Below are 22,958 nucleotides of genomic sequence, written 5' to 3' on the forward strand. Positions count from 1 at the left end.
AACTACTTAAAAAGCTGCTCATATATTTTACAGGGCATCCCAAGACAATTGCACTGAATCCACCAAACAAGGATCATCATTTCGGCCATAATCGAATACCAGCTGGGAAAAAGGAAAGGAACGGATCGCATCCGATCAATTCGGATCGGATCGGGCCAAGAGTAATGGCCAAGGGTTGGCCAGGGCGACGCCCATCACATACTACCGAATCGAATCCGGAGCGATTTTTCTTATTGCCTTCAACTTTGCACTGCCAAAAATACACATAAACATACCATGGCCCAGAAAAATAAGTACAAAAAAAAGAGACAGAAAACGAAAATACTGCGAGCAAGGCGCACTTTCAATTAATCAAGGAAATTAATTAAGCCCCATGGATGGTGGTGCAAACTGCGGTTCAGTGACCAGCCAGCGGGCAGCACGCCTGCCCGATTGCAACATAATTTTCATTTGGCTCAGCATGCGTTTTCATCGTCGCGGTTATCATTTGGACGTTTGCACTGGGAATGCGACTGGAATTGGGACTGGGATTCGGAGCTGGAGCTGTAGTCGGATTCGGATTCGGATTGGAGCAGCGCTGAGCTTCAGCCTGGTCAATTAGCACGCATGTAGCTCGGCGGGCGCTGGCGGGGCGATAATTAAACGCAGGTCGCAGAGGTTCGGTTGCCAATCCGCTGGTGACAATTGGCCACGATTTATGCACGGCCCGATTGCGCAACATTTTCCAAATAAATTTTCGCGCCTAATCGCGCGCCACAAAATGCTGCATGCTGCGCTCGGTCGGTTGCCTGGGTTAATGGGTAATCAGAGTGGTCCACTAAATTTCCGATTGGTAGTAGCTGAGCACTACCACGACGTCCGCAGCTACATCTGTGGGGGATTGATTCGGGTGGAGGTAGAAGCGGTCAAGAGGAGGTCATCAATGGAGGGAATCACTTACAGGCAATCAAAAAGAACGCATAGGACATCAAAATGTAATCGGTTATACCGAGGGAGGCAATCCACATGTGGTTGGTCATTTCGAGGATCAGGCCACAGAGACAAGTCACTAGGTGGACCGGAAGCAGGTGCGGATTATCCTGGAACAAAGGACTACGCTCAGATAAAAAGCAAGTATTTCGATAGAATGGTTTTATTCATTTGTTAAGTCTGAATAAATAATTGTAAGCCCAGATTTTATTTTCTTGGTAGTTTGATCTTACCCGATGAAGTGCAGTCAAAAGAACCATTTCGGATATGATATTCCAAACGGTGGAAATTATCCAGAGGAGTAATATATCACCGCAATACTGCGACTCAGTATATATAGTGGCTACTGAATCCAATACATCTATGGTGAGACCTACATACGCAATTGTTAGGGCGCCACTTCTTAGACTAAAACAATAGCAGAACTTCTTGATTAATGGCATCCTGAGATTAGAGGCAATTTCTTGGCGAGTGTGTCTTATTCTTAACTTGACACATACGTGACAATTCTAACGTCCTTTTGAAGATGTCTCTTCCGAGCTCCATTTCTGTTGCCAGGTATCCGAGGACCCTACAACATTTGGAAAATTTTCGAGGGAACTCCTTTGAATTTAAGCGCAACTCCTTACTTTCCTTAGTGTCTTGTGTGCATTTAAATGTTTTTCATTTGACAAAATATATGACAACATTTTAAAAGGTGCTTATTTAAACTAATGGGCCCTACAAAAATCAGTAAAAGTAAGTGGCTATAAAACTTGTAAAATGCTGACGTTGGGAAGGAATCTTGGTATTGCAATCAAATAAATCGTGTTCTCCTCCTTCTGCCTTCTGCAAATTTTCAAATACCAAGTAATATAAACAAAATCTTCTGAACTGAAATACAACACTGCATAGGATTCATTTGTTTTCCACTCAAAAATGAAGGGTTTTATTATCGTACTTTCTAAACCCAAATACATTTCGACATAGTTTGGTCACCCAGATTGTTTCAAAATTAAAGTAATATATTGGTAAGATGGAGTCAATGGAATATTCCCGTAAGAAGCGAATAGTGCCACTTTCAACGGATTTGTTAAGGGACATCATGACCCACAAGAATGAGTATCAAACGCCAAGTGGAAGCTATAAAGAGGTGAAGCAAGTGGGTGATACCAGAGGAGCCAGTCGATCTGGGGCAACCCATTCCCCACAATTCTTGCCACCGGATACGAGGCGACGCACTGATGGATTTGCCGATGGACCCATTGTGGTGAATCCTCCCGTTACAATTGCCTTCCTCCCCAGATCCAAATCGAAGAAGGATAAGCAGAAACCGATTGTTAAGCAGCAAAAGGAAGGGGTCAAGGAATCATTGGTTGAGCTCTGGGTCAGGGATCCCCCTGCTGAAAGAGTGGCTCAAAAGATTCGCCGATCCTTTGACCCGGATAAAGGAAGTTCGGAAAAGCTGACACCCAGTTTGACCAAAATGGAGACACGCCTGGACTCCTTGGAGAATGAAGTGCACGAACTGCGGAAACTGGTGCCAATCCCGACCAGCTCCGTTCGGAATAAAAAGCCCATAGGGGGCGGGCCCCATTTCTTAAACCGCTCACAGTCCACTCTATCGCTGGGCTTCAGGTCGAGCTGTGACCTGAGACGCACCCATTCCTCGAGTGAATTGTATCTGCGAGATGAGCAGTCGCTGGAGGAATGCAATACCAAGAGGCAGCTGTACTGCGACATGCAGATGCACCTGGTCAACATGATAGTCGTACCTAAGTCACGCACCTCTCTGTTTCTCAACCAGCAAAAGGAACTGAACTGCCAATTGGGCGGATGCCTGGGCCATTGGCGGCATCAGTATTCGGATGAGGATTGGTTGCGGGATTTCGAGGCGGCTGTCTTTCTCAATAGAAACTCCGTCGAGGCCAAGCGGCGCTCCAAGAATGTGCGTCGTCAGTGAAAGTAAAAGATCTCTTGGCTTGCCTCCGAAACAAAATTGAGAAATTGTGCCTGTCATGTGATGGGGGATCGGGGTCTGGAATTTTTTTTAGGAAAAGCTTTTAGCTGGGACATCTGTCTGCGGTTAGGGCTAAAACAAAAGCCATGTTTTTCTACGGCACAATTTTTCTATACCAATGCTCCATTGCGTTTTCAATGTGCTAGCTTTCTTCTCTGGCATCCCCCTGAAAGGGTTAGGCGGGAAAGAGCCCATTTCTATTCCACAAGGAATATTAAAACAAGTTTCATTTTCGTAAATAATATTCTATCCCAAATAAAATTGATTGTTATATTATATAATTTACCATCATAAGCATAGCCATACTAACAAAAATGGACCACTAAAATCGCGGAATTTTTCCTTAGTGTTGCCTGCAACTTTTACCCATTTGACAGCAATTTCCCTGACATTGCATGTCGATCAGGCTAAAATCCAGCATTCTCCCTCTGCCAACATTTGCCAATTTGGGCTTGAAAGTAATGATTTTTATTACTGCAAACTTCCCCATCTGGAGTCACTTCGTCATGTTCGTGGTGCAGCGATAACCGCGGGCTCTTTGCATTTTGGCCAAATATTAGCACACAATTCGATTTTGCAAGCCAGCCTCCTTCTTCGCGGAGGGGGAAGTGCAGCCGGTGGAGAAGCAGGAGGAGGAGGAGCAGGGATTCAGGGGAAAGCAGTCAATTTTCACGAGTGCAAGTGGCGAGTTTTCCATGACACTCCATGATCTCTCCAGTGTCCACCGGCAGCTGTGCGCTATTCGCTTTCACCTGTTGGCCTGAGTTATGTAAAAATCCACTGTCAAATTAATGGTGATTTATATATGCGGTTTAATGGGCACTTGGCATGGGATGCGGGTACTCCGTTTACGGGGATCATGAGCGTAGCGTGAATGTGCTGAGTGGTTTGGCCTTAAGCTGTTGCTGTGGGTGAATTATTTTGAATAAGCCGCGAAAGCAGACCATAATACTGAGTACATCACTTCGAGCGTGGAGTAAAAAGGTTATATATGTAAGAACCTAGTTCGTCCAGCTAACAACAATTCCATGGTTAAACTAGAATAAAATATGCGCATATTAGAAAGTGTTTAATGGTGACAAAAGCGTTTTTCTTTTACATTTTGTTACATTGGTAAAACGTGTAAACTGTACACAAATATTTAGCTAAATTTACAAAAACTTTAATTTTCATTAATTTTTTACAATGCAAGGTCGGCATCGGCCTGAACAACACCCGACAAGTGGTCCCGCTTAATCCGTCGTTTAGTTGGACATCCGCGGAATTTTAAACCCATGCACTTAGCGATAATCCAAGTCAAACAAAATGCCTACAAGTGGTTGGGGCTGGGACCGGCGGAGCATGTCGAGAGCAATTACTTGGACCTGGACTGTCCAGGAGTGACTGATGATGGGATCCAGACACCGTCGCAGGCGTCGCGACAAAATGCCACCGCACTCAAACTCAAATCCAAGACACTTCTCGCGAATGGTGACAATAAAAGTGCAATGCAATTTGCGAGTGCGTCTCTAATTGAGCCCACTGGGAAGACAATTGGGTGATAGCTTATACACAGCGCAAAATATTTGGAAAGTACGATTTCTTAATTGAGAGAAACACTTTTCTTTTGCAGTGACATTAGACATAATCAAAAATAAGAGTTGGTGAGCAACGTAGACTAATTGTTGTGAACTAAAAAAGGTTTTTTTTATTTATTTAGGTACTACATAGGTAAGTTAAACATTCAGTTGCATTTGTTGCATGTAAATTAGCAGAGACGTTTTTAGAAAGGAGCTCGGATGTCAAGTCTTTGATTTAGTCAGAGCTCAGACCCACGAAGGCTCCACGGTTTTCTCGCCTGCCAGGTGACAATCAGCTGTTATATTTTTACTCGAAATTATTTCTTTAATTTTGCGCACACATGAGCGGAAAAGCGTGAAGGAAAATAGAAGGGGCAGGAGAAGTTGGGCCTAGTGCGATTGGAATTCCATTTAGAAAGTTGCACTGGGAAGTCGATGTGGCGGAGGGGTTTAATTTGCATTTGCCAACTCTGAGCGACATTTGGCCAGGGGAAGGGGAAGGCAGGAGGTACTGAAACCGAAGCCCAGACAGGCGACATTCTTCTCCATTCACTTTTCTTGGCCCAAACAAAAAGCCGTTTAGCCACAATTGGGTCATTTAATAATACTCGTAAGGAGAGGACTTCCCCGCACCGCTCACGATTTCCTATTCTAATTCTGTCAATCATCTCGCTGCAACTGTTGTGCCTCCCCCCTCGCAGTTGATCTCGTGCTCTATTTGATCTTGATTTTGATCTTTAACTTGTCTTGACGCATATTTGATTTTGCCACACCCACCCGCCGCGTCTTCCCCCTTTCCTACGCTTTTTCTTTCCAGCGAAATGCTTTCTACCCCGCACTGATTGTCTTTGTATCGGCTGAAACGCTTGGCTTTAATGGTTTTTGATTGATTATCGCGTGCCATGGGTGCTCCGATCTCTGTGGGTGCTCCACAGGCCCTCTCCGACTCCATCTCCAACTCCATCTAAAGATTCAGCTCCAGGTGGTGTCGCTTGGCCCACGATCGAATCTCTTCTTTGTTGGCTTTCATTTGAAATCTGCTTAATTAGCCCAATATGTGTGTCTGCCTTGTTGACTCCCTGCACGTGCTGTGATCTCCTCCTGCTCCACGTCCGTCCATCCATTCTCCAAGTATACCAAATGTACCATACAATGCGATGTCAGTTCCTGGTACAAAAACCACTTGGGCAGCCATGAGTGGGCACATCGAATCGATTGTTGAAGTTCAAAGTTGAAACTTGTTGTACAAGGTGGAGCAGATGGGGTAAGCTACGTGACGCATGATTCATTTATGGTTAAAGGAAATTGCTTTCAAGTAGGTTATTTTTCTGATAAAAAGTTTTCCAGGTAATACTGGAAAAATACAAATTCGAATTATTTTGATTATAACAGTATTTCTTTCCAAATCAATGCAAACCAATTAAACTTAGGTAGCAAACTAAGACAAAAGGTTAAGTACAGAAGACAATGGTAACCTTATGTGCAATTGACTTGAATTACTAATCCAAATTAATTTTCCATTTAAGCCGTATCTAATCTATCTGCAATACTAGCCTGCCAAACTTTCCACTCATTATGAATACACAAGTTGACAATTTGGACTCTTCCCGACTGACTTTCCCGACTCGCCATCTCATCACAATAATGTCTTAGTCGGTGAAATCAAATCTGTAAAACGGTGCTATCAAAATGTTATTCAACCAGATGGTTTGGGACGGTGAGGACATATATTCGGGGTTACCCAACCACCAACTACATATGTCAACACCATGAACTTGAAACCCACTGAAGACCCACTGGGCCTGAAGCTAAGGAGCAAGAGCTCAAGCCAAAGTTGCAGTTTCCTCTAAAAGCATTTTGTATTCTAATTAGATTGTCAGTGGCACGACAACAACCTCATTTTGGCTCACAAAATGCCTTTTCACATTTGCATTAGCGCCAACGTGAGGAGAGAAGACAAAAATCTACATAAACTTAGGACAGTTGGTCGGGGGTGCACTGGGAAAAATATGCCGACGATCATAAATTCTAGATCTCTTTGTTCAGAAAGACGTATTATTAAATGATATTAAAGGATGATTCTGTTGAGGAAAAACTCTATTTACACATTCAATTCAAAGTTAAACCGGAATATACTGGAGTAAATATAATTCAAATTTTTTAGATTATAATATTGCTTATACACTTGCTAATATATTGAACAATTTATCTACACTTACTTTTTAGGTCCTAAATAAAGATATCCTACAGTTTATAGATGTGCATTGCTCCTCTGTTTTCTTAGCAAACTTTTTTAATTCTAAAGGAGGCTGAAATATCTTTACCTATCCCCTACTAGTTTTTTGCTGAAATATCTTTAGTTAACCTTACTGGTTCTTTGCACAGTGCAGTGGAGTGGGAGTCTGCAGTTTGAAGTTCATTAACATGCACAGGTTAATTACCGTTGTTGTTGGCCGCTGGAGGAAATGAGCCATTAGAGGAGGGGATTTCCAGCGACGTTGCAGCGCCGCAGTAGCCGAAAGCCGGCGATAAAGCTGGCTAAAAGCATACATAAAAAGACACATGTTAAGTGTGTGTATGGTTTGGCTGGGCTTTACCTCAGCGGCGGGGAGGGACTGTGACAAATGCTTAAGCTCCAGCAGGAGGACGTGGCCGTGGCTCTGCGCTTTCCTGGCCAACATGCAAAATGTTGCACTGATAAGAGACACAAAGCCAAGGAGTCATCCCGTTTGCCGTTTGCTGTCTGCTGCCTGCAGTTGGACAACTGCAGCGGTAAATGAGCATCCCGGGCACGATCATTAAAACAAAAGCGGTAGCCGAGGAGCCATCACTGACAAGCCATGACCAAGAGCAATGGCCAACAAAAAAGCGCTGCACTGCTCATGGGGTTTTCGAATTTCGGATACCTGGTGTTCTGAAATCCGGAGCGTATTTCCAAGGGTTACAAGCCGGGTCATCACAAGGAATACTCAATTGACTTGATTCGGTTCCATTTACTAAGAAATAGTGTATATCCAAAAAGTATGCAAAGCTATTTGTCATTCCAATTTCGGCACTGTAGTTGTTTTCATTACATTAACAAAAGGGTGAACGTATTTACAGAGCATTACTTTCATGATACACAACCTGTTTTGTATCTTATAAACTAAAAAACAGGAACATGCATCTTATTTATTATTATGAATGAATTTACTTTAACTCTTTGCAACCCATTCATCTCCATTATTAAAGGGTATCCAAAACAAATGCAACCGTAGAACAGCAGGCAGCTACCAAGTTTCTGCCTTCTGGTGTTGGATTGCCTTAAACGATCCGCGTGAATAACTAATTTTAATGGAGTCTGCGCCAGCGCCGCCGCTCGCTTCCCAACATTTATCACCCACCATCGGCGCAGAAGCTCCCGGACTGGGCCAGAAGCCATAGCCATAGCCATAGCCATAGGAGAGCTCCAAGAGCCCTCATCCCAGAAGACAATGGGACAGTTTATTTATTTTTTTCGCTCCTCGGCCACTTTTTGTCCGCCTGCCCGCACAGACAATAAAAAGTTACTGCCGCACTGCGTAGGACATGCGCAGGTCTTAATGAGCAGAAACGGGAGCAGCAAAAAATCTAGACAAGTTTCCTGAAACCAACCAGGCACTCTGATGTCATGCAGTAACATGTTAGCCTGGATTTTACAGAAAGAAGCGATGATCTACAAAAGTTTTGAAAGCTGGAAAGATTTTTGATAATTATTTCTTTGCTCCTTGGCACAAGCAAAAAAAAAGCAAAGCTATATTTGTTTCAAAAAGCAAGTATAAATGTTAAAGAAGCATCTTAATTTCAACAATTTAATAAAATAAATACATTGGTTCTGTTTAGATTATTCAACAAAAACAATAAAGACATTTTTAGATCACATTATATTTCCTTAAAACTAATAAAAAAAATGTATACAAAATAATAAAGAAAAGCTTATAAATGAGGCCAATAAGTTGATACTTTCAATACCGTATATACGGATACTCAATTATAAAGACCCAAAACCGTGGGTCTGGTGAAGTAGATGGTGCTCTTCTTGTCCGCCGTTAGAGCCACCAAAATATTCTCCACCTTACACTCAGTGTTGTAGAGATAGGCCTCGGAGAACTTTGTGTTGGCATGGGCATACTTCGTGTATTGATGGACAGTGACCAGTTCAAAGGCTTCGCTGCAGGTGTCCTTATCGCGATAGTTCTCGTTGTAGTATCCGAAGGGTATGAGGTTATTTAGCTTTTCGTGCGGAGTGATGATTTCGCCTATCAAGTGACGGGTCACCTGGTTGCTGGTCACACTGTCGAGATTCTCCTGTGGATCCGAGATATAGCCCTTGAAGATAGAGCCCTCGATCTGCACATCGAGGAAGTATATGGCATTGCTGATCAGCGGGAACGTGCTGTTGGAGCACTTGTAGCCGACGCCCTCTCCGCCGAAAGTTTCGCACGCGAAATCATCACCCGGAAATGCATCGAGTGCATCCCAAACGGAAAACAGAATCGTAAACTTGGAGCTCTTGTCGTAGTTTTGAATGCCTATATAGCCACTTGATTCGTCAGTATAGAACTGCATAAAGTTGTCGACGCCATCGTTGCGAGGATTCGGGCTGGTCATCCACTGGAAAATGCTCCGGATTCCAATGAATCCTTTGTCCTGATACTCGACAATGGCCCTGGCGTTGCCCAGAACATCGTTAAATCGAGGTGAGCCCGCAACAAATTGCTCCTGCCGAAGGACACTCATGAACTGGGACATGTTTTCCTCTGCTTCCTCGTGAGTAGGATGTCTAGCCAGGACTAAGGAATAAGGAAAACTAAGGAATATTTTTTATATGCAGCCATTACGGACTTCGATTGACTTGTGACTATTTGCAGATCGATCAGCCCCCTTTATATGTGATATTAATTGAGTTTTTATTTTGTAAATGATAAGCAGTATTTCGAGTTGCGAAAGGCTCTTTAAACGATAAGAGTCCACTCTATGGTCTAAATTCAGAGGCAATCCAATACAAATCAATGTTACAAAACTCATTATTTATTATATAACATAAGAGTCCATTCTATGGTCTAAATTCAGAGGCAATCCAATACAAATCAATGTTACAAAACTCATTATTTCTGTTTATATATAATAAATTTCTAACTTAAAAGCCTTCTACGTATTCAATTAGTGAACTTATTGTTACGAAGGACCTTCCATTACAAAAATGAAATCCATATATATATAATAACTACTGTAATTGATATTTAATTCAAATACTCAATCTCGCTATTTGAGTGCCCCTTAATAAACAACCAACGTAACTGATAAGACTTTATTCAATCGACACATAATAATCAATACAGCTAGCAAAGAAGCAAAGAAGGTCTTAGGTTTTTGCGCTGATAGTTATGAAAGCTTCAATTCTACGGCTGGGCCGAGAAATTCCACCCAGTTCAAGGTCCATAACCCGAAGTCAAGAGTTCATGTCATAACTCAGCTCTCCCTCCGATCGTCCTCATCCCGATCCCCATCCCCATCCCCATCCCCATCCCGAATCTTCATCCGCGGCATCAGCAGTCAGAGAACGTAGCACTAAATCAAGCCCACATGGAGTTCAGGCCATGCGACCAGCATCAGTTGTGCTTCCCTCGCTTTTTGACAGTTTTGCGAACAGTAGCAGTTGCAGTTGCAGTTGAAGTGCAGACCCTAGACCTGAGAACAGAAGCCGAGTGCAACTCAACTGGGAGAAATTCCATTGCAGTTCAATGTTTGCGTAATATACCAAACGAACTATACACATAAGCTTACTTGATCCAACCGCGTTTGGTTGATTACAACTTTGAGAATTGTGCAAGTGGGTATTAAGCTAAGCTTAGTTTAGTTCTTAGCTAATGAGAATAACGAAACTATTATTATAATCATTATTATCATAATTATTATCATAATTTGTTAAAAAATTACACCTGGTGCCCTTACTACCAGTCTAAACAAATGAAGTGAACACCCAAACGGATGGCTTTATTTCGGCGCAGCGCAGAAACCATAGTCATCCGCCGCCATCGTCATCATCATTTTGACTGTGGATGATAAACGCAAGCTAGGGAGCAGCAAAGGAGGTGCAGGCCGAGCATGTGTTGCCTGTCGAAGATTCAGGCGGAACGCGACCCACAGTTTTGGCCTGGTCTACGAGTGGCTGAATGGTTGAATGGCTGAATGGTTGAATAGCTGATCTTTTCGCCCGCTGTTCGCTGGAACTGGCACAAAACCTTTCGGTGGCTCACATAAATTTTAAATATCCGCGAGAGATGCGCCAGTTGGATGCGAGTTAGATGCGAGTTGGATGCGAGTTGGATGCGAGTTGGACCCACCTTATTTGGCAACGGGCAATGCAGCTTTTAGCCATTTTTATTGACCCAAGGGAGGGAGGAAGCAGCCAGTGGCTCATTAGTGGATTGGGGGGCACATCGGGGCGTATGAGTAATGCCCCGCAATTTGCACGCCTTGAAAGGATTAATTCGTTAACAATTTTTCGCCGCTGTAATATGCAAGACAAAACCAATAAATCTATTAATTAAGCCGACATTTGTTTAGCATCTGTTGCGATTTCCTTTTTCTCTGCGCAATTTGGTAAATATGCCCAGTTCGAGTCGAGAGTCTTGTCTCGGTTTCCGAGTGGATTTGCTGAAATTTAAGACAGTGGGTGGTCCGGATTGGAAACGGTTTTTCGGCTGAATGAATCAACTCCCAGTACAGTGGTTCAGAATGACCAAAAAATGGAAAAGTCAAATGCTTGGTTTGAAATAAATAAGTGTTATAAGTTGATTGTGTTCTTTAAAACCAATTGAATTTTATTGTTTTTATTACGTTAATGGATTTTTTATTAAATTATACATGCATCCTCATATGTAAGTATATTTCACTGTACATTATTTCCACCGTGCTGGGCACAATAAAGCAATTGCCGATTGGAAACAACCGACTTGGCAACCTTCTGGTGGTCGCGTGTGTGTATAAATTTGCCAAATTAAAAAGCAACAGCGACGGCGGGCTCAAGAAGGCTTTTCCATGAGGGGCAGCTGGGTGGTGGTTTCGAGATCGAGAGTTGTGAGCCGCGAGCCACCCACCGCCGCCCCCAGATGACGCAACAGGAGGCCCGTTGGAGGCGTCTATAAATAAACTAACCGCCAGAGTAAATCAAAACAAGGCACGAACATGTGGCGCTTGCAGTTTTCCAGCCAGGATCAAGTGGGCCGACTTGGATTGGGATCTCGGGTGTGGTCGCCGCTGTGATATGTGTTCAGAATTGGATCGGATTTGGTGGATTTGTCATCCCCATCTGGGTCCATAAATTCGTTACGCATTTTTGCTAGCCAAGCCGGCCAGTTCAGCACACACAATGTGGCCATAATGTTTCCGATCAGGCTTTTGATCTGGACCGTTGTCAACATCTTATTCCCATCCTGACATGATTGATTTTTCATGTTCCCTGCGAAGTGGAAGCCTCTTTGAGATCGGTTGGGGACTTTCTAAAAAATATTTCACTCGAGCAATCGCAATGATCACTGCAAAAAATATGAATTTTCTTTTAAAGAGCTTCTAAACGTTACTAAGTACAAAAATTGTGTTTTCGATGTCCACTTTATTTATATTTAGTATTAACGATAGGAAATAGTATATTTGTATGGTATATAAAAACCAATATAGCATAAACTAAGTTTATTTTCCTCTGTACGAAACATTCCAAATATTTGTTTGTGAAGTCTGGGCCCAACAGTGGTTTTGGCCATATTTGGTAAAAAAAAACCATATACATTCACACCTCCCTCACTTGAGCAGTAACCATTACATCAAAATCAAATTCTGGTGGCAGTAAAAGTGTCTTAAACCGTTTGTAATTGAAATTTATTGTGCCGCAAGTGTTGCACAAATTATTTTGTTGATATGGTCGAAGGATTGATCCCAAAAGCACATCGAAGATCCAAGTGTGTTTTGCCGCCTTGTGCAAGAATCGTCGCTTAGTGGAGCAATCAATCGCCTATATATGGCCGGGAACTGGGGAAATCACTTAGCCAAGACAATTTCATTTGGCCTTATGGCCGACCAAAATCGGCCATGTGAGAAAACTGTGCGGAAGACGGAGGCAGCTGAGAGAAGAATTGCTAAGAATTGGGCTGGGAAAAAGTTATTAATATGGGTCGATTGCCTCGGGGCACCCAACTCCAGAGTCTTCTAACCGCGGAGTTGGCTTCCAATTTTGGTAGCTTGATTTGTCACGATGCTTTTTTCCTAGTTTCCTTGCGGTTCGTTTCTTTTTTTTTTTTGTCCTGTTTTGTTGCAACTGGGAGAAGACAAACAAATTGGTCTGTAGTTGAAAATTGACAAGAATTTCGTGACTTTGTCACCTCTTTTTCCCTTTTTTTCGACTTTTTTTCCTTTTTTCACAGCCATCGAGGAGATCTTACAACGCCCTCGAAGGCAGCAGGAGCTTTCTTTCCTTCTGGCCGCCGCTCGTTAAGTGGCAGGCAGCGCGTGCGCATTAAAGTCGCTCCACCGTCTTCAAGTTGCAAGTTGCAAGTTGCCCTCCCCAACTTCAGACCCTCTGAAGCTCTGCCCCTTGGGAAAAAACCGGAGCCCCCGCCCCTGGAAATCACTTCATCATCGGGCATCGGACATTGGACATCGGGGCATTCTGAAGTCAAAGCTGCGACTGGAAAACTTTTGTCAGATTTATTTCTCGGTTTCGTTGGTGTTTCTTGGTGTTTCACTGCTGCTGGCTTTGTTGTTTTGGGTCAACTTGAATCGGGCTTGCTATTCCGGTAATATGGATTTACCATCCAAATAGATTCCAAAAATCGCAGTTGCTTAAGTATTGCTTTTAGTTTCTAACATAAGAAACAACAAATTTCTTGTGCTCAAAAAAAATAATTTCATTTTCTAATTTTCCTGGTAAGAGCATGAAATCTTCCGCCATCGAAGCAATAATTTCAATTCGCTTATTGTGTTTTTTATCCCTTACCTCGGTTCGTTTGTTTTTTGGTTTGTTTTGTGTGTTGGCTCTACCTGTAACCTTTTGCACTTGGTACCCTTTTTTCAATTTAATGAATTTTTTCCGTCGTTTTCTTTTTCTGCACTCAGTGACAGCTACAAGAGGCTGGTGAGGCTGGTGAAGGCGGAGAGGAGATACTTGGGCACAACTGCAGATGCATGTCGCCTTCAGAGCTCGGAGTTTCCCTTTATTTTGGCTGTTATCAATTGGTCATCGAGGGGGAGTTGGGCGGGGACGGGTTCCATGAAATGAGACCACAACTCCACAACAGCTCCACTCCGGCAACGCCCTCGATACTCACACCCATCCGACTCGCATCCATATACATTTGTTCTGTCCTTCAGTTGCGGCCCATTCAATTGTTGTATTTATGGTCAAGTTTATAGCATTTTGGCCAGACTGCCAAATTGAGAAGAAGAGAACCAAATGAATAGTTGGTGTCCGTTTGCTCAGTGACACCTCCTCCTATAATGCGAATATAAACTTAGTTTTTGGTGCTCGATGCTTTTGACAATTGAAGTCGTCCCTTTTGGCTATATGGTAGCTGCTATGGTTATAGCTAAACTATAATTTTATGTAAGCATCATTTTAGTTAAAATATTAGGCACCATAAAATATTTTCTCAGTGTGCCTGCTTCTTGGCCGCCAAGTAGGCCAAAACCAGCACCGCCTTCCTCCCACCGCGGACTATATGAGTTGACATTAGGGTAAACATGGCCAGGAGGAGCAACAACTGGCGACTCGCATCCCATGGACCCATCGACATCGACGCCATCGCCATCGCCATCGCCCTAGTCTGACCTCGTTGTACCTTGTTGGTTATTGTGGTTGTTTTGTTGTTTTTGCCATGTTGCACTTCTGTTGCTGGCCAATTTGCTGCAATTGCATTTCCCAGTTGGAAACTACAGCTCCGACCGACTCCAAGTGTGCCATTTTGCCGGACGAGATCATGTCGAGGCCAAAGGCAAAGTGGGTGAAAAGCCAGTAAAATGGCAAAAATAAGTCAATATTTGTGTTCGAAAATATGATCGAACTGGGTCATGTGATGCAATCTGTTGGGCTGGTACGAGTGGTACCGACTAATGGTTTTCACCCAGGTGGGCCACACGTGATGTGGCAACCAATTAGTTATTCCTGGAATCAGTTGGGAAATCTGTTTGTTAAGAAAAAGCAAGTAACAGGTATCTCTCTTTTCTTAGAAGAAATAATATATTTAAGAACCAATAATAATAACGACAAATAAATCATTCTGAATATTTCACCACTGAGAATTCTAGAGCTACAGAATCGCTTTTAAATCTCAAAAAACTGTAACGGCCATTAAAGTCTTTTTCCAGATTTTAAATCTCGCACGCGTCTCCACGCTCCTCCTGCCCCAATATTATTAGTGGCTCAAACCCACTCCGCCTTTGAGCAAACAACAATCAATAAGGCAGGCTGCCACGCCCACCTTACTGAATGAGAATGTGAATATGAATATGTGTCTGCCACAAATTTGCCCCTGCCAATAATTCAATTAGGGAGCAGGAGGGGCCAGCAGCCGAATCAAAGGACTCAGGCAGGCAAACATTTATTTCACAATTGGCACACATTTATCAATGGTGTCTGATCTCGGGGTGGAGCTAAGTGCCACAACAAGTACCTAGTGCCGAAGCTAAAAAGCTAAGAAGCTAAGAAGCTCCTCCGGGTGGCTGCAATTAAAAGTAGATTAATAATTCGCCTCTTGCTCGCTGCTGCTGCTGGTTCGATTCGAGTCGGAGGTGCAGCAGCAGCAGCAGCAGCAGCAGCAGCAGCAGCAGCAGCAGCAGCAGCTCAGGTGTAGACATCGTTGTCCATGTCGTTGTCATCCTCACTTTCCTGAACTTCCGAGGCGATTCGCGGAGATGTAGGGATTGGGCAGCGGCTCGAATTACCCACTGGTAATGTGGGGGACGGGACTAGCCTACCTTAATTGCACATTTCATACTTGTTAATTTTTCAATTTTCCTGCCCACCGACTGCGACGTTGAGCGGTTGACCACTTGCCAAATGTCGAATGCTGGAAGTTGGATGTTGTATACTGGATGCCCAATGTTGAATGTCCGGTGCCGAGTGCTGCATGCTGAATGCTGAACGTTCGTTTGTCATCGAGCTGGGTAGACTAGAGACTCAAGACCTGAGATCCGATGGACCCCGTGGACCACACAGAGGCCGCTCCAACTGAGCTGCGGTGCACCGAGGGAAAATTGAATTACTAAATAAAATTAAATACAATGGTAGTCTTAGAAAAAAAATATTTCGAAACTAACCACGACCTTTAAACAAAATATAAATAAATCAAAAAATGTTTATTGGCTTTACAATCTACCCCTGATTTCTTAATAGGGGATAAATTCTTGCATGTCACGTAGTTTTATTTTAAGTGTATCGGCTCCCGTGGCGGCGGCTGCTCCCAATCGATACAGGTGGACATGCGACTGACCCACCTCGACGCTCAGCGGGCGGTGCAGCTGCTGCAACTGTGGGGGCGCCAGTCCTAGCCCCACCCACTACGCCCCCCTCCCCGCACGCTTCTGTGAAACGCTTTTCACTGCATTTGGACCAAATTAATTGCCAGCGATTAAATTTCAAATTTTCCATGCAAGCCCAGAGCAACTCAACCCGTAGTCCGCAATCCCATTCGCTTCCGTGCGGCGAGTTTTGCGTGAGCCAACCCCACTTGCCCTCCACTTGCCCTCCCATCGCAGTTATAAAGTGAAAATCATTAGTTTTCATTTGTGGCGTTTAGGGCGTGTGCCTCGGCCCGTGGATGTGGATCTGGAGCGGGATCGGGATCGTGCAGCTATTTTGCATTGCAAATTAACGAAAATGCAGCGCACACACTAAAAGTGCAATTTTCACTTGCGCGACCAAGTAACATTTTCCTGAGCAGCGTTTTGGCAGTTGCATGTCAACTCCGTTGGCCATATCCTGTGGAGTTTCGGCCTTTGGAGCGCCAGTGATCGGCGCAAAACGGGAGGCGGAATCGGGACGGTAATTAAAGCCGGTAGAGAGGCACCTCTGACAGATCTTCCAACGTGGGCGTTGTGGATATGAGCGGTTCGAAATGACTTGGTAAACTTGGTAAAAAGCCAATAGAAAGGTAGCAGTGGGGATGGGAAATTCACAAGCAAAAGCACTCACATAAGGAATTGTTTATGGCTTGGTTTATTTGTGTATCTTATGACACTATGTTCAACGTAATGGTAAACCTAACTATGAACACCATTAAAATATTATATCACGAAAAAAGCCCAAAATGAACGGCAAGGTGCAAGGCAATATTAGAAAGCCATGCAATATGGTTTCTAACTGCACTGGAACTTACATTTTTATACTCGTTACTCGTATACTAGATTCGTTGAAAAGTATGTAACAGGCAGAATCAGGATCAATAGCCGAGTCAATCTGGCCATGTCCGTCTGTCCGTCCGTATGAACGTCGAAATCTAGGGAACTACAAAAGCTAGAAAGTTGAGATTAAGCATACCGACTCCAGAGACATAGACGCAGCGCAGGCTTGTCGATTCATGTTGCCACGCCCACTCTAACGCCCAAAAGCCGCCCAAAACCACCACGCCCACACTTTTGAAAAATGTTTTGATTTTTTTCATTTTTGTATTGGTTTTGTAAATTTCTATCGATTTGCCAAAAAACGTTTTGCCACGCCCACTCTAACGCCCACAAAACGCCGAAAGCTGCCACGGCCACACTTTTGAAAAATGTTTTGATATTTTTTCATTTTTGTATTGGTCTTGTACATTTCTATCGATTTGCCAAAAAACTTTCAGTGTTAAAGACTCTCCTCCGCACTTCCACTAGCTGAGTAACGGGTATCAGATAGTCGGGGAACTCGACTATAGCGTTCTCTCTTGTTTAATGGGCGATTTTATCAAGTTAAAAAAGCTTTAAGGTTATACTTGTCTGTAATCTTTTCTCATATATTCAGCTCTAAAATGTAGTATACATTTTCTAATACGACAGATTCAAACATCATTAAGACCACAACTCCCCTTGGTAGGACTAATATATAGCCCACATATTTCGTATTTGGATTCCTTACAATTGCCATGCTAATTACTGGGTTCTTTACTTTTTCTTCGCGGATCGTCCTTGAGCCTCGATTCGGTCCACCCCCTTTGGGATAAACTGCTTCCACTCCGATTCTGAGAAATTGAGTAGCCCAACATGGTGTTTTGGATTAGTCGCGTCAATAGTGCCATAAACATAAATCTGCCGGTTAATGGGCAGGAAGGTGGACCTAGACAACGTGGCTACCAGTTGGCGGTGCTCCTCCTGCATCTCCATCTGGTCAAGCTGACGTCGAAGCCCGGCAATTACGCAGCAAATTAAAATCAAATAACTTAGCATGAAAATCGAGCAAGCCATAAAAATCACATGCAAATTATAGAGTATCCAATAACCAGACTGGCCCATAACCAGACTGACGGTAGCCGCAGCTCCTTGGTCGCCTTGGTCGTCTGAGAAATCGTTGTAATTTGCGCCATGGAAAGACCTGTCCCAGCATCGTTTTTAGCCAGCGGCGCTCCAATAAAGCCTTAAACAAATGAAGTTATTTGAGCCAATAAAAAATGGCAGCCACAAAATGATGGGGAGCCATCTGCAGGAGTATGTCAAGTGGAAAGGGAAAGTTGATTGGATCGCAACTGGAGAATCATTTGTTTTCAGGTGCGGTATTTTTATCAAACAGTCCAATTATAGATCTTTGAGTTTCCTTAAAAAAAAGGTCTTAAAAAAAATGCTTTCACCGGTTATAAAATAAGATAAGCAGTACTCAATGCCTTTATGATTGCCTTGATACTTGCATAACCAATATAATTAGTTACGTTTTTATTGAAATTATCCTAAGCTAGGTTCGTGAACCCTGAAATGAACATTTACCCTCCCTTAGTCAAAAATCCGCACCTGCAATAACATCGACATGGGGCATTCCAAGGGATGGAGGCCTCGCAACTCCTCCAACAAGTGCCATAAATATCGAGCAACTTGCTCCCATATCTGATATCTGCAGTGTTCTGGGATCCTTGAGGGTTTGAGATGGGACTCGAAATCTGGTTCTGGTGTGGCCCTTTCTTAATGCACACCTTTGCATTGCTGCAACTCAGGGCAGAGGCAATTTGTTATTTGGCCGGTAATTATATGGCATCTTCTCGTTGCCGTTTGGCATATTTAGAGCTTTATTTATTAAAGCATTTCATGTAAAATTGTTTGCCCAGGCCAGAGGCCGTCATTAAACAAAGTAAATTGTGTGTATAAATCAATGCCGGGCTGCGGCTAATTAATATCAATGTCGATTTTGTTGACTCTCGACAAAGAGAAACACAAAAACCCCTGCAACACCCACGAAGATGCCTCTTTTGAAATATGAATTTTTTCCGATTTTGGAACTTGCATATTTTATGCCCATAAAGTGGATCATAAAGTAATTAATGCACTATAATGCGACATCAAAATGCTTCGGGCAGAGGCAGCCGAAAGAAATTTCTTTCAGCGATCAGTTGCAACTTCGTGGGATGCACCAGCTGCACCAGCGGGAGTTCACTGAAAAAACATGTTTTTTTGAGTTCACAGCATCTGGCTTATTTCTAAGAGTTCATCCACAAAAGAAGGATACATGCTAAATATTAAATTTAGAAGAGATCCATTTCTAAGCAAACGGTATAATATGCATTTAATTTTAAATATAGAATTCAGCAGAAAATATATTTTGTTTAACTCTCGTATTACCAGTATTTTAAGAATATAATATTATTGGTTTATTGAAAACGTAGAAAGTGTTTTTTTTTTTCAGTGCTCGAGCTACAGGAACAACAAACCGTCTGCAATCAATCTTGAGGCGGCGTTTTGCTGGGCGTGTTCTCTTTGCTCTGAGGTTGCACCTACGCTGCATGCTACATGTTGGGGTTGGGTGCAGCTTTCAATCTGGGATTAAGACCCTTTGCTACATTTCAGGATCTTCCCCATCTTCTTCGGGTATGTAATTACAGAGTGTTTTCTTTTATCGGTACTTTTGGCATGCGTAAAGATTCTGAAACGGGAACCTTTCGGTCAGGCTTTCTTTTTACCTTTTTGGCCCGGCTGACAGCGACTGACAGACAGCAATTGCCAAATAATAAATAATTAGTCAGGGCGGCCCAGATGGGCGTGGCTAAGTGACATGGCATGCATTTTTCATGGCGTTAAATCAAATATCGGCTGGCCAAAAGCAAAGTCTGCCAGCTAGAGAAAGCGGGTGCGACCCAAATTTCCGAAGATCGGGAATTAAAAATTCCGGAGAAAAATGTTAATTAAGATATTAAAGAAGCTGAGCCAAGTTAATTGTACTGTAGGGTTTCGCGCAAAGCTTAAACAAAACAAAAGTATTTGAGTGCTGTGGAATGATCTTCTATTGCAATCAAAATTTTTGTTTTATAACCAACATATAAATAATAACTAAAAAATTAAACCAAAGGTTTAACATTTTGAACAGAGAAGCCATTTAATTTGCCGCACTTAACATCTCAATAACAGATCCATCAAACAGCTGTTAAACAAATTTCAGTGCTGTGGAATGATCTTCTATTGAAATCAAAATTTTTGTTTTATAACCAACATATAAATAATAACTAAAAAATTAAACCTAACGATTTACATTTTGAACAGAATAGCCATTTAATTTGCCGCACTTAACATCTCAATAACAGATCCATCAAACAGCTGTTAAACAAATTTCAGTGCTGTGGAATGATCTTCTATTGAAATCAAAATTTTTGTTTTATAACCAACATATAAATAATAACTAAAAAATTAAACCTAACGATTTACATTTTGAACAGAATAGCCATTTAATTTGCCGCACTTAACATCTCAATAACAGATCCATCAAACAGCTGTTAAACAAATCAGCCGACGGCACCTGCTTGCGCGGAAAAAGACGAATGAGCTTGTGAAAAGCAAAAGCTGATAGCAACAGCCAGTTGTAGAACGCAAGTCAAAGCTTTCGATCAGTTCACTTTTAGCAGCTCCAATCGGCTTTACTTTTTGTCAGTATCCAGTATATAGTATCGTTTCCGAGATCAAAATGTCGACGATTGTGAGGAAACTTATTAGCACTGCCAATGCCGCCAAGCCAGTGGCTCCCTACAAGTAAGAAGAGGAAAAGGCAAACACATGAAAACTGATAGAGCCACCACCTCCTATTTAAATTTCATTGTCATTTACATGCATAATCCCATAGCCAGGCTGTGGTGGCCGATCGCACTGTGTATGTGTCCGGATGTCTGGGTCTGGACAAGGACACCATGCAGTTGGTTCCCGGTGGACCCACGGAGCAAGCGGAAAAGGCCCTCGAGAATCTGGAGGCTGTTCTGAAGGCGGCCGATTCAGGAGTGGACAAAGTCGTCAAGAACACTGTGTTCCTGAAGGATCTCAACGACTTCGGGGCCGTCAACGAGGTCTACAAGCGTGGTAAGTACTAAGTACGTTGCAAATAGTCATATAACATATACTTTTGGTTAGCTTTTTCTAAATACTTAGCCACATTTATAAAATTCGTTTATATGGCAATACCTACTGTATACCAGCCTTTTGATCGCAATCGCCTGATAAGGCAATCGGCATCGTTAGCGCCTTATCACCCATTTATTGTTTACTGTAAAAACTTTATGACAGCTATACTATATTAACAACAAGAACCCCATATGTATATGGGTTATGTTTCTTATCTGCCGTTCCAGTGTTTAACAAGGATTTTCCGGCCCGCAGCTGTTTCCAGGTGGCCAAGCTACCAATGGATGCTCTGGTGGAGATCGAGTGCATCGCCTTGACGGGATCCGTCGAGACGAAAACCGTGCAATAGCAACAAATGCCCAGTAAATTGTGAGAAAGTAGGAGCAAATGAATAAAGAAGAGTAGGAAAAGCGCTGGAAAATGTAGTAATTTCAATACTGTTGTCAAATGAAGCCATAAATGCCGAGCAACATTTGTTGCAACATGCAGCAGCCAAGCGGCGAGCAACAACATGCAACATGCAACGCGCAACGGGCTACGGACAACACACTTTGCATTTAAACCTTATATAGCTTACAATTTAGCGTGCGGCAATTTATCTTTGTTGTTGCTGCGGCTGCTGTGCGCCTTTTGTATTATATTTCATCAAATGTTGCTGCATAAATCAATGGTAGCAACAGCAGCCACTGCAGCAACACTTGCGAGAGCAGCATGTTGCTAACGGTAGCCGCTCAGACAAAGCGATTATTTCACATTCAAATATAAAAGTTATTCATAATGCCGACTTTGAGCTGTGGTTGCTGTTGTTGGACACTATCCATACACTTCCATAAAATAAGCGTCAGTTTTAGCCATAAAATTATTATCTGTGTATGCAGTTATAGTTACACGAATGAAAATATCCAGTTCTTTTTTTGCCACCCCAGTTCTTTCAAGTGTATGCTCCATATTGATGCGGCTGCCTTTCAGGCTCTTTTCGCCTTTTACGAACTCCTACTCCCTACTCCCGGACTCGTGTTTTGTCTAGCATTTGTTTTGATTTTTATTTAAATCTCCGTGAATTTGTCTGCACTCGGCTGTCTTTAGATGATTTATTGTCCTTGTTGCAGCGAGTGCCTGGTGTGAATATGAGTGGTTGCGATGGGGCACGATTATATGGTGGTTTATTATATTGCAGCGACTGCGACTATTTCCCCAACTGCCTTCCACACTGGCTTACCATTCATTTTTCAGCATCTTTGTGATAATGCAGCGCGCAACATCCATGGTGATGTTGCCTGTGTCTGTGCCCCTTTAATGTGTAATTAATTCGCGGCGCATCAGCCAAACATACAGTCGTTCATAAAAAATGCGGCTGACGACAACTGAGGAACACCTACGCAGAAGGGAACTTGAAGTGCGGCTAATTAATTTCGACGCACGACAAATGAAGCCCCAAAGGGCTCCTCCGATCCTCTGATCCTCCGGAGCGGTGAAAGTACGCATAATTTACACGCACGGCTCAAAGGTTTATGCCCAAATTAAACTCGCAATTCTGTCGTACATTTTTGCCAATTTGCTTATCGGCCAAGGAAGGCAGTGGGTCTCGATGGGTCTCAATGGGCAATTAAGAAAGCCACATGCGGTAGCCATCGCTGGATATCCGCTTACATCTGTTTTTCGCCTGTTGCAAGTTGTCATAATTAAATTATTAACCGAATGCCGAGACCTTGTCGCAGGGTAATTAGTTCTTCATCTGAGCTTTCACTCTTTTCGCAATCAAAGCGGGAATTTCGCTGATAAGAAAAACTATAGATTTTAACCGGCCTAAAAACTTATTTACAAGTATTTAATATAATCCCATTTTGGAGATCCAACTATAT

At 42.8% G+C, this 22,958-nt stretch overlaps 4 protein-coding genes across 7 annotated transcripts; 2 read left to right on the forward strand and 2 right to left on the reverse strand.

Annotated features, from left to right (window-relative positions):
* Positions 1-307: 307 nt before the first annotated feature.
* Positions 308-1,684, reverse strand: LOC120458530. 4 transcript variants are annotated; one of them, XM_039646205.1, is made up of 5 exons: positions 1,599-1,684; positions 1,470-1,540; positions 1,203-1,377; positions 937-1,079; positions 308-870 (listed from the first exon to the last, which is right to left on the reverse strand). In XM_039646205.1, the coding sequence occupies exons 1-5, from the start codon at positions 1,656-1,658 to the stop codon at positions 696-698; spliced, it is 624 nt and encodes a 207-aa protein (XP_039502139.1). In that variant the 5' UTR covers positions 1,659-1,684; the 3' UTR covers positions 308-695. The 4 variants fall into 4 exon arrangements, 3 of the variants coding, with proteins under 3 accessions (XP_039502139.1, XP_039502141.1, XP_039502140.1); XM_039646207.2 differs by having other exon boundaries at positions 1,203-1,413; positions 1,470-1,661; XR_005617202.2 differs by having other exon boundaries at positions 937-1,092; positions 1,203-1,673.
* Positions 1,685-1,888: 204 nt separating this feature from the next.
* On the forward strand, positions 1,889-2,947 carry LOC120458529. The gene has a single exon (XM_039646203.1). It carries the CDS (start codon positions 1,985-1,987, stop codon positions 2,909-2,911), a length of 927 nt encoding a protein of 308 aa, XP_039502137.1. The 5' UTR covers positions 1,889-1,984; the 3' UTR covers positions 2,912-2,947.
* Positions 2,948-8,532: 5,585 nt separating this feature from the next.
* Positions 8,533-9,383, reverse strand: LOC120443743. The gene is given in 2 exon segments (XM_039623000.1): positions 8,533-9,344; positions 9,347-9,383. Coding segments are annotated over 2 exon segments (849 nt in total).
* An 11,173-nt stretch (positions 9,384-20,556) lies between these two features.
* On the forward strand, positions 20,557-21,517 carry LOC120458808 (rutC family protein UK114). The gene is made up of 3 exons (XM_039646604.2): positions 20,557-20,733; positions 20,825-21,054; positions 21,324-21,517. The coding sequence occupies exons 1-3, from the start codon at positions 20,669-20,671 to the stop codon at positions 21,443-21,445; spliced, it is 417 nt and encodes a 138-aa protein (XP_039502538.1). The 5' UTR covers positions 20,557-20,668; the 3' UTR covers positions 21,446-21,517.
* Positions 21,518-22,958: the final 1,441 nt, after the last annotated feature.

This window comes from Drosophila santomea, chromosome 2L, assembly GCF_016746245.2.
Source record: "Drosophila santomea strain STO CAGO 1482 chromosome 2L, Prin_Dsan_1.1, whole genome shotgun sequence".
NCBI classification, from domain to species: Eukaryota; Metazoa; Arthropoda; class Insecta; order Diptera; family Drosophilidae; genus Drosophila; species Drosophila santomea.